The sequence below is a fragment of the Schistocerca americana genome, chromosome 5, assembly GCF_021461395.2.
Source record: "Schistocerca americana isolate TAMUIC-IGC-003095 chromosome 5, iqSchAmer2.1, whole genome shotgun sequence".
NCBI lineage: Eukaryota > Metazoa > Arthropoda > Insecta > Orthoptera > Acrididae > Schistocerca > Schistocerca americana.
This window is the reverse complement of record NC_060123.1, coordinates 672,214,247-672,226,696: the sequence shown is the minus strand read 5'-3', so window position 1 is coordinate 672,226,696 and position 12,450 is coordinate 672,214,247. Positions and strand designations below refer to the sequence as shown.

Genomic DNA, 12,450 nt, shown 5'->3' with positions numbered 1-12,450 from the left:
TGATTTAGTATTGCCACTGTTTACTCTCACTGCTTGATTTAGTTTAACCTCGACTTTGTGAGCATGTTAACTGCAATTCCATTACCCAACAGTAGGGTAAGGCGAGACCAGTGTATCAGTGCAAAGAGTAAATGCGTTTGCACCACATCCTGACCCAGCTAGTTTTCTAATAATATCAGTTCTGGCTTTCACTTCTTGTCCTATATTTTCTAAGGGTTCTCAAAGGTAAGGGGCCCAGTCCTAACTCACCAAGTATTTTGGGTATGGGTCATGTTCCAGAGAGACATTTTCAAAGACCACATTTAATTTGTGATTCGCCTCACATTTACGAAGACGGTAAGCATTCGCCCCTTCGAAAGATTTGGCTTCACTCTCTAGTTCTTACAGTAATCATACTTTATGTTTAAACCTGTGGTCAAAGCTCCTTTTTCATATATAAAAGGCAATATCCTGACTGATCCATCAACGTCCAATCCAAACCGCTAAGCATACAAACTTTCTATTTGGAGAGGGCGTTGGTCTTATACTGCAGACGTCGTTTAAAAAGGGATATTTCAAAATTCATACCCCAAGCAGGTGAAATAGGGTGAAAGAGTTTTTGAAAATATGTCGCTACTAAGGCAGTTTTGAAGCTAGACCTACAAAAATTGGTATCTGGTTCTCGATCGGAAATAAAGAAATACGCGTTTCAGCTATTTTGGAAATTTAATCCGTAAGGAGGTAAAATAGTGGGTGAAAGGTTATTTTGAAAGTATGTCATTATTAAAGAACTACTAAAGCTTTTTTGAAGCTACATTTGGTGTTTGACATCTCAGTTAGAAATAAAGAAAGTGTAACCTCCCAAGTGTAAAAATAATTACATAACATCCACATTTAGTGTAACCTCGCAAAACATAAATTCCGTAACCTACGTAACCTACCAATAATAAAATGTAACTAATCTCTCAAAAAAATTGTGGCTCACTTATAACCTTTCAATAATTTACTGTGAATTTACTGGTAAATTTTGGACGTTAGCAGCGCTGCGTCATGGCCATGAAAGATCATTCTGAATAAATTGAAAATTCTTACCTCAATAAGGTCGCCGGATAACGCATATATATCTGCTCCTATAAGAAACTTTTATGGCACAGCCCAATGCAATGTTGGCCGATAGATTTATCATGTATAAAAGGAAACAACTGATTTTTCTTTACAATAATCGGGATGACTATGGATTGGAGAAATCAGTAAATTCTTTAAATTGAGATGAATGATTGCCAAAGGTTAATTTTTATAAGAAAGATTATTATTAAGAGATTTTTTAAAAACATTTACATGGGACTTGATATAACAGTAGTACATATCCGCGAGGCTGCTTTTACCTTATACTACATCGCTCAGGCACTGCCATTGTTCCCCACGACCGGCCCAGGCAACTCGATACACCAGACTGCTAGCTACAACTTACTCCTACTGCCACACAGTTCCTATTGCAGCCAACAGTGCTCTTTGGTCTGACATTCTCTTATAGCTTACACATCGCAGGCAGCGCGTGAGCAATCCACCGAAATTACATCCGCTCGAGTGCGCTAGCAATAAATTCCTTAGTCATGGACCTCTTACAAAAGTGTTGGGGAATGAAATTGTCTATGGAAATGTCACCACACGCACGCAAAGGGGGTGGTGAACAAAACCTTTGAAATGTAGAAGTACATTCTGGAAAGATCATTCTTCTATGGCTTTCATTAGCCTGTCAAGTTTAGAAGGTGTTGCAATTTGTGAATAACATAAAATTCGATTAAAGAGACATACACACAGACGCACACACAGAGACACAAAGAAAAATCCATGGATACCACATTGTTAAGCAGTGGGTACTAAGCTAGAAGTGGATACAGAAAGTGTACAAAGGACAGTAGGGATGGTCACACCTTGGGGAGTGCCACTGATATTTGATATGCTGAAAATCGTGCACTTACAGATGACAACTTGAAACGTCCCCTTAGAAAAATTTATGAATGACTTACCTCACAAAAATCTTCGTTACTCGAACTACTGCAATACAGCGAACGCCAATACTGCCAGCTAAATAAAAGATTCTAACTACTGAAGGCACTAACTACTGATAGGCATACTTAGCAAATGAAAGATTTTGATAGAGAACAAACAATGTATTTACCTCAATAGTGTTCAAAAGTCATTATATATATATATATATATATATATATATATATATATATATATATATATAGTGATAATATATATATATACAGGGTGAGTCACCTAACGTTACCGCTGGATATATTTCGTAAACCACATCAAATACTGACGAACCGATTCCACAGACCGAACGTGAGGAGAGGGGCTGGTGTAATTGTTTAATACAAACCATACAAAAATGTTTTTTAACGCAAACCTACGTTTTTTCAAATGGAACCACGTTAGTTTTGTTAGCACATCCGAACATATGAACAAATACGTAATCAGTGCCGTTTGTTGCATTGTAAAATATTAATTACATCCGGAGATATTGTAACCTAAAGTTGACGCTTGAGTACCACTCCTCCGCTGTTCGATCGTGTGTATCGGAGAGCACTGCAACATACATCGCGTTTCTACAGAATGATCTGCCAACGTTGCTCGAAAATGTCCCACTGGAAACGCGTCGACGTATGTGGTATCAGCATGATGGTGCACCTGCACATTCCGCAATTAACACTAGGCTGACCCTTGACAGGATGTTCGACGGCTGTTTCATAGGACGTGGAGGACGCATAAATTGGCCAGCCCGTTCTCCTGATCTTACACCTCTGGACTTCTTTCTGTGGGGTACGTTAAAGGAGAATGTGTACCGTGATGTGCCTACAACCCCAGAGGATATGAAACAACGTATTGTGGCAGCCTGCGGCGACATTACACCAGATGTACTGCGGCTTGTACGACATTCATTACGCCAGAGATTGCAATTGTGTGCAGCAAATGATGGCCACCACATTGAACATCTATTGGCCTGACATGTCGGGACACACTCTATTCCACTCTGTAATTGAAAACGGAAACGAGGTGTGTACGTGTACCTCACACCTCATGGTAATGTACATGTGCGTCAGTGAAAAAGACCAATAAAAAGGTGCTAGCATGTGGACGTAATGTGCTGTTCCAGTCTCTTCTGTACCTAAGGTCCATCACCGTTCCCTTTGGATCCCTACGTAATTCGGTGCTCTCCGATACACACGATCGAACAGCGGAGGAGTGGTACTTAAGCGTCAACTTTAGGTTACAATATCGCCGATGTAATTAACACTTTACAATGCAACAAACGGCACTGATTACGTATTTGTTTATATGTTCAGATGGGCTAACAAAACTAACGGGGTTCCATTTAAAAAAACGTAGGTTTATGTTAAAAAACATACTTCCGTGCATTTTTTTATGGTTTGTATTAACCAATTACACTAGCCCTTCTCCTCACGTTCGGTCTGTGGAATCGATTCGTCAGTATTTGATATGGTTCACGAAATATATCCAGCGGTACCCTCCGCCACACACCGTCAGGTGGCTTGCGGAGTATGGATGTAGATCTAGATGTAGGTGACTCACCCTATATATATATATATATATATATATATATATATATATATATATATATATATATTCATGACATCCAGTCTTACAAATTTACTGTCTCTGATAGACACACGTCCAGATCATCCGCTCTCAAAACTCCGCCATCTCTCCCCCCACATCCACCACTGCTGGCGGCTCACCTCCAACTGCGCAACGCTACGCGCTGTTCACATCCAGCTGCCCAACACTACAATATCAAACAACAATGCAAACCAGCCACAGACCGCACACAGCACAGCCAGTGATTTTCATGCAGAGCGCTACGTGGCGTTACCAATAAAAAAACCTAAACAGCCTACTTACAAACTATCCGCACAGACTAGTTTACGTAGTGATTGTTCCCGCGCTTCGTATGCGTCATCGATGGGGGCGTTTAGTGCAGTGTGGGTGGTGTGCGTGTTGCGGCAGGGCGTTCAACTCGACGACGCACTACCAGCGGCGGGCGGAGGGCCCCATCGCGGTGGACGCCGTCCTGACGCTGGACGCGCACAGCGGCCGGCTCAAGCGCTCCTGGGGCCGCGGGCTGTTCTACCTGCCGCACGGCCTCACCGTCGACCCCAGGGGCCACGTCTGGGTCACCGATGTCGCCCTCCACCAGGCGCTCAAGGTAACCTAACTGTAGCACCGGCTCCATTCCACCACCACCTTAGTCTCGTCCAAGTCCAAAGAATACACACGCAGTTGAATGAAGGCAGCTGTTGCGTTGGAGAGCGAGGGACCCTATCGCTTACTCAGAAGCTGAGCGTTTTACTTGATTGCGATACAGTCAGACCTTGTTCTGGAATTAAGCTTGACATTTAGGTGGGCTAATGTCAGACAGTTTCCCCAGCCCGTACACTATCTGATCAAAAGTATTCGGATATACAGGGTGTTACAAGAAGGTACGGCCAGACTTTCAGGAAACATTCCTCACACACAAAGAAAGAAAATACGTTATGTGGACATGTGTCCGGAAACGCTTACTTTCCATGTTACAGCTCATTTTAGTTTCGTCAGTATGTACTGTACTTCCTCCATTCCCCGCTTCGGGGGAATCAAATTTCTTTTGGCAATCAAAGTTCAGAATTCTCTCCCATTCTGTTTCGCTGCGAAATTGTTTGGAAAAGGCGTCTGCTTTCAGCTTATGTATGATAAGCTTGGCCTTCAACTCGTCGTTTTCCTTCAGATTTCGATACTGTTTTAGTTGCTCTTTGAAACATAAGCAAAAAGAACAGACATCTGTGGCAGGAAATCCAAATGCAATATTGTAATCATTATGAAACACATTTCGAAAGTATTAATAGTCACGGGCATATGCTTGTCAGGTTTTTCGTTGTACATTTTGTATAATTGGGAAACTGAAAGGTCAATACTTAAATATTGCACGTCAATATTTTTCCCCCTACAGTAGTGTTTCTCAATTGGTTTTAACGATTCAATAAAATGTTCCACAGACCTCCTTCTGTCACCATATGTGCGAGATCTTGTGTCACAAGCTCTCTTGTCCTTCGGAGATACGCCAGTGACCAGAAGTTGTTTACACAGATTCTGAACGTGATCTCGTCCTATTCTAAAATACTGGATATTCGACAATATATGTGGCTGCAACACGATCTACATCTACATGGATACTCTGCAAATCACATTCAAGTGCCTGGCAGAGGGTTCATCGAACCACCTACGCAATTCTCTATTATTCCAGTCTCGTATAGCGCGCGGAAAGAATAAACACCTATATTTTTCTGTACGAGCTCTGATTTCCCTCATTTTATCGTGGTGATCGTTCCTCCCTATGTAGGTCGGTGTCAACAAAATATTTTCGCATTCGGAGGAGAAAGTTGGTGATTGGAATTTCGTGAGAAGATTCCGTCGCAGCGAAAAACGCCTTTCTTTTAATGATTTACAGCCCAAATCCTGTATCATTTCTGTGAGACTCTCTCCCATATTTCGCGATAATACAAAACGTGCTGCCTTTCTTTGAACTTTTTCGATGTACTCCGTCAGTCCTATCTGGTAAGGATCCCACACCGCGCAGCAGTATTCTAAAAGAGGACGGACAAGCGTAGTGTAGGCAGTCTCCGTAGTAGGTCTGTTACATTTACTGTGTTCTGTCAATAAAACGCAGTCTTTGGTTAGCCTTCCCCACAACATTTTCTATGCGTTCCTTCCAATTTAAGTTGTTCGTTATTGTAATACCTAGGTATTTAGTTGAATTTACGGCTTTTAGATTAGACTAATTTTTTGTGTAACCGAATTTTAACGAGTTCCTTTTAGCACTCATGTGGATGACCTCACACTCTTCGTTATTTAAGATCAACTGCCACTTTTCGCACCATTCAGATATCTTTTCTAAATCTTTTTGCAGTTTGTTTTGATCTTCTGATGACTTTATTAGTCGATAAACGACAGCGTCATCTGTAAACAACCGAAGACAGCTGCTCAGATTGTCTCCAGAATCGTTTATATAGATAAGGAACAGCAAAGGGCCTATAACACTACCTTGGAGAACGTCAGAAATCTGTTTTACTCGATGACGTTCCGTCAATTACTACAAACTGTGACCTCTCTGACAGGAAATCACAAATCCAGTCACATAACTGGTTCCATAAGCACGCAGTTTCACTACAAGCCTCTTGTGTGGTACATTGTTAAAAGCCTTCCGGAAATCCAGAAATATGGAATCGATCTGCAATCCCTTGTCAATAGCACTCAACACTTCACGTGAATAGAGAGATAGTTGTGTTTCACAGAAACGATGTTTTCTAAACCCATGTTGACTGTGTCAATTGACAGTTTTCTTAGAGGTAATTCATAATGTTTGAACACAATATATGTTCAAAAATCCTGCTGCATATCGACGTTAACGATATGGGCCTGTAATTTAGTGGATTACTCCTACTAACTTTCTTGAATATTGGTGTGACCTGTGCAAATTTCCAGTCTTTGGGTACGGATCTTTCGTCGAGCGAACGGTTGTATATGATTGTTGAGTATGGAGCTAATGCATCAGCATACTCCGAAACGAACCTAATTGGTATACTGTCAGGACCAGAAGACTTGCTTTTATTAAGTGATTTAAGTTGCTTCACTACTCCGAGGTTATTTACTTCTTCGTTACTCATGTTGGCAGCTGTTCTCGATTCGAATTCTGGCATATTTACTTCGTCTTCTTTTGTGAAGGCATTTCGGAAGGCTGTGTTTAGTAAATCTGCGTTGGCAGCACTGTCTTCCATAGGATCTCCATCGCTATCGCGCAGAGAAGGCATTGATTGTTTCTTGCCGCTAACACACTTCACATACGACCAGAATCTCTTTGGATTTTCTGCCCGGTTTCGAGACAAAGTTTCGTTGTGGAAACTGTTATAGGTATCTCGCATTGAAGTCCGCGCTAAATTTCGAGCTTCTGTAAAAGATAGCCAATCTTGGGGATTTTGCGTCTGTTTAAATTTGACATGTTTCTTTCGTTGTTTCTGAAACCTTTTTCTAACCCGTTTTGTGTACCAAGGAGGATCAGCTCCGTCGTTTGTTAATTTATTTGGTATAAATCTCTCAACTGCTGCCGATACTATTTCTTTTAATTCAATCCACATCTGGTCTACACTTATATTATTAACTTGAATGAGTGGAGATTATCTCCCAGGAAGGCGTCAAGTGAAGTTTTATCTGCTTTTTTGAGTAGGTACATTTTTCGCTTATTTTTTGAGGATTTGGAAATTACAATATTCAATATCGCTACGACAACCCTGTATTCACTAATCCCAGTATCGGTTTTGATGCTGGTTATGAACTCAGGATTATTTGTCGCTAAGAGGTCAAGCGTGTTTTCACAACCGTTTACTATTCGCTTGGGCTCCTGAATTAGCTGCTCGAAATATTTTTCAGAGAATGCGTTTAGCACTATTTCGGATGATATTTTGTGCGTACCTCCGGAATTAAAAATGTATTTTCGCCATCATATCGGGGGTAAATTAAAGGCACCACCAACTATTATCGCATGAGTCGGGTGCGTGTTTGAAATCAAGCTCAAGTTTTCTTTGAACCTTTCAGCGATTGTATCATCTGAACTGGGAGGTCGATAAAAGGATCCAATTATTATTTTATTCCGGTTGCCAACAATGACCTCTGCCCATACTAACTCACAGGAAGTCTCTACTTACCGAGCGGGGTGGCGCAGTGGTTAAACACTGGACTCGCATTCGGAAGGACGACGGTTCAATCCCGCGTCCGGCCATCCTGATTTAGGTTTTCCGTGATTTCCCTGTATCGCTCCAGGCAAATGCTGGGATGGTTCCTTTGAAAGGGCACGGCCGACTTCCTTCCCCGTCCTTCCCTAATCCGATGAGACCGATGACCTCGCTGTCTGGTCTCCTTCCCCAAACCAACCAACCAACCAAAGTATCTACTTCAACTTCGCGACAAGATAAACTACTTCTGACAGTAACAAGCGTGTTTAGCCTATCCTTTCGGAACACCGTTAGGTTCTTCGCAAAAATTTCGGCTGAGCTTATATCCGGCTTTAGCCAGCTTTCAGTGCCTATAACGATTTGAGCATCAGTGCTTTCTATTAGCGCTTGGAGCTCTGGTACTTTCGCAACACAGCTACGACACTTTACAACTGTTGTACCAATGGTTCCTGTATCTACGATCTTCCTGTGTTCAGCCTGCATCCTTTGTGACTGAAGCCCTTCTTGTGTTTTCCCGAGACCCTCGTACCTAAAAAAACAGCTCAGTCCACGCCACACAGCCCCTGCTACCCGTGTAGCCGTCTCCTGCGTATAGTGAACACCTGACCTATTCAGCGGAACCCGAAACCCAGCCATCCTCTGGCGTAAGTCGAGGAATCTGCAGCCTACTCGGCTCTTTACCAGAGGTCCGCAATCGGTCCTGTCGACTATGCTGCAAATGGTCAGCTCTGCTTTCATCTTGCAAGTAAAACTGGCAGTCTTTACCACTTCTGTTAGCCGCTTGAAACCACAGAGAATCTCTTCTGATTCAAAGTGACACACATCATTGGTACCGACGTGAGCAACCACCTGCAGTTGGCTTCACCCTGTGCTCTTCATGGCATCTGGGAGGACCCTTTCCACATCTGGAATGTCTCTACCCGGTATGCACACGGAGTGCATATTGGTTTTCTTACCCTTCTTGTCAGCCAAGTCCCTAAGGGGCCCCATAACACTCCTAACGTTGGAGCTCCCAACTACCAATGATCTCACCCTCTGCGGTTGCCTGGAACTTGCAGGCTGAGTGGTTTCCTCTGAAACACGACAGGCGACAGCATCTGGCTCAGCGACAGTGTCAGCCACAGACAGCACCTGGAACCGGATTGTCAGACAAACCTGAGAGTCCTTACGTGCGGCCGCCTGGGAAGTCTTTCGCCGCCTGCTACGCCCTGGGGCGACCTCCCACTCGAGCACAGGTGAAGGGTCAGCCTCAGTGCGAGCAGTAACTGGGTTGGCCACAGGTGAGGAGCGATCGAAGGACTTTGGCGTGCTGGACGTCCGTTGGATCCCTATGGCCGGCCCACAACAATGGTGCTAATCCACTGCAGCCTCAAGCTGTGTAACAGAAGCCATCACAGCCTGAAGCTGAGAGCGAAGTGTCACCAACTCGGCTCGCATCCGCACACAACAATCGCAGCCCCTGTCCATACCAAAGAGCGTGGAAAACTGAACTATGCAGATAAACGGACTATCGGCACGTGCTGTGCAACTCTACTCTAGACCCTAACAGAAACGCACGAACTGTGTCTAGTAATACGCAGATATTCGAAAACATAACTACCGAAGCACTCAGATGAAACTAAATAATTTACCCCTGATTATGAACTTGTAATACGTCACAAAATCGGTTTATTTTCCAACGCAAACGAAAACGCGACAACTGTGGCTATTATACATTAAATTTACATGAAGAAACACAAGAAACCAAACTATTAAAGCACACAGATGATACAATAAAATTCGCTCCTGGTTAGGAACTCGTAAATGACACAAAAGCGGCTACTTCCCTATTGCTGCGTCTGTCTCGGTCGGCTACTGCTGCCTGACTAAATATTTTCAACGCAAATATTGAATGAGAACTTTCACGAACGTTGGGTAGGACGAAATTCTATTTTCAAATGGCCTACGAGTTCGAACTACTTGACTATTCTTGGTTTCATCCTTTGGGCAGCAGTCAAAGATGGTCTATGACGAAATCCCAACTATGCCAGACGATACGTGTTGTCGAATCGCCAGTGCTTTTCAGTCCGTCGTCAACAGTTTGAACACGTGTTTAAATGAAGGGCAAAGTTATTTTTTTGGAAGACAAAATTACGTTATGTGATTTGGGCAGTTATCAAATCAGTGATAGTAAACTGTTTATTTTATTTACGTGTGTACGAAATTGCATTGCAATGTCAAATAAATCGACAGCGTGTATTGCACGTAGCTGGTAACACTGTCATTACGCGCTTACGTTCAGCGTGAAATGTTTTATTCTGCGGTGTGCAGGTGGTCGCCAAACTTACTTACTTACTCCTTGTCTCTACAGCCCATGTAGGGAATTGGCCTCTCTGATGGTCACAGCCCAATGCTGACGATTTTCTGCTCGTTTCCCCCATCTCCTGACTCCAATCTTTCTCAAATAATTTTCCACATCTTCCAGCCATCGTTTCCGGGGACTCCTTTTGCTCCTTTTGCCACCTGGATTTCCTGTGTAAACCTTCTTGACAGCTCGATCCTCCGACATTCGCTCTACCCCAGCCATCTCAGTCTGTTACACTTAATTTCAGTCACCAAGTCAGGATTTCTATGCAGTTCTTCTAATTCCTTGTTTTCCTTATCCTCCATTGCCCCACTGCATACACGGCTCCAAAAATCTTTCATAATATTTTCCTCTCCCATCTTCTCAAGAGCTCCTGCTACAGTCATTGTCCATGTTTCTGAGCCATATATTACCACCAGTCTTATGACTGTTCGATAGACGGTCATAGTTCTGTTTTCTGCTCAGGCTACGTGACTGAAGGATCTTAATCAGGGCCCAGTAAGCTCTATTTCATGCAGCAATCCCAGATTTTATTTTTCTCTTATTCTGCTTTCCTCCGTAACCAGCACCCCCCAGGTATTGGAACTTTTCACATCTCTCGTAATTGCCTCTGTTCAACTTAATATATTTCTCTTCAACAACAGCATGTTTCCTGGAAGCAAAGAGATACTGCTTTTTTTGTGTTGTTTCCTCTAAGTCCCAACTGTTCTGCCTCCTTTTCCAGGCTGCCAAGTCCTTCTTCCATTTCTTCCAAACTTCTAGACAGCATACTCACATCATCGGCATAAGCTAGATTTTGGTGCAAACGGTTAAACAGAGTGCCACCTCGGTTATCCATCTCCTCCCTTCGCATCACTCTCTCCAACACTATGCTGAAGAGTAGCGTGGATAATACATCACCCTGTCAAAAACCTTGGTCCACCTCAAATTCTTTAGAAAGTTTTCCTTCCACTTTTACCTGGCATTTTATGCTGGTGAGGGTCATTTGTACCAGTCTGATAAGTTTACTTGGGAATTCCATCTCCATTAAGGTGTCATGTAGCTTTTTCCTTCTAACACTATCATAGGCCTGTTTAAAGTTTGTAAAAGGCTAGTGTACATCCACATAATATTCAAAGCACTTTTCCACTATTTGCCTTATAATGAAGATCTGGTCAGTTGTTGATCTGTCCCGTCGAAAGCCGCACAGGTAGCATCCGAGTATTTCTTCTGTAATTGGTCACCAAACTATTTTTTATAAAATATGTGGTTCAACGAATGTATCCCGTATGATATAATTTAGAGCAATGTAGCTAGAGACAGCTATCCGACAGCATGTATTTTTCTACTAAAAAGCACACAGCCACATATAGGAAAAGACAGGTCAAATCTTCCTTCTAACATTTAGATATGTAATTCAGTAGTTGCTTTTTGCAGAGTGTAACACCTATTTATTACTGAAGAATGGACATTTGATTTCTCTGTTTCAGCTCGTGTAAAACTGGGAGGATATACAAATGTGAAATAGTATTCCTAAGCCATTTGTGATAAGCTAGATTCTAGCCTGTGTTATTTCCATATCCAACAATCGTAAGTGATCCTGCATCTAAGTCGTAAATTGGTTCAAGGGGAAATAAAGCTTTATTCCCGTAGCGCAGGCCTTCCGTAGGGTATACAACTACGCAGCCGGATCCGAGACGCCTGCTTGGAAGATTTTGCACCGCAAATTCCGTTTCCGGTCACCGTGCTCTCGCACTCTAGGACATTTATCGAATTCTTTTACGACAGGTTTCCACGTGAACATTAACAAACGCTATATCACTGTAACTGTCTTCTCAGGAGATATCGAATGCAGTTGTAAAAAGTATACAGTTTCATTCAAACAATGTTTTTACTTCAATATGATACCAGGGCTAAAAACATCAACCAAACAAAAACATACAAGCCCCTCGACGCTCTAACATTTGCCGAAAACGGCGTTTCGGTACGTGTAACCCTTCACGAAATCAAAGGGGTGTTACGTCTTACGTGAATCGCACTGTAATTGTCAGTAATGTGCATTTGTGCCAAAGTCCCAGCCATACCAATCTGGAAAAAAAAATACAGAAAGCTAAATAAGAGAAATTAATATAATGTTTAAAACGTATTCTAAATACGATTTGACAGTTTTGCTGAAATAACGGGTTTTGGAAATGTATCTTTTTTAGAGCATTAATTAGCATTGAATGTAACGGTTTTAGTTCCTGTATATTAAAAAAACAACAAGTTCAGCCAAAACAGTATCTCAGTTAAAAAAACATGGAAGATCAATAGCCTATGTAAGAAACAACAGCTGACATAAAATTGAACCTTGTG

The 12,450-nt window shown here is 42.4% G+C and overlaps 1 protein-coding gene across 1 annotated transcript in view; it reads left to right on the top strand.

The window, feature by feature from the left end:
• The window catches only part of LOC124616627 (peptidyl-alpha-hydroxyglycine alpha-amidating lyase 2-like), a 184,607-nt gene that overhangs the window by 65,470 nt on the left and 106,687 nt on the right, over positions 1–12,450 (top strand). Inside the window, exon 3 of the mRNA XM_047144952.1 lies at positions 4,018–4,216. Coding sequence (XP_047000908.1) covers positions 4,018–4,216 — 199 coding nt within the window. The remainder of the gene's footprint in view (positions 1–4,017; positions 4,217–12,450) is intronic.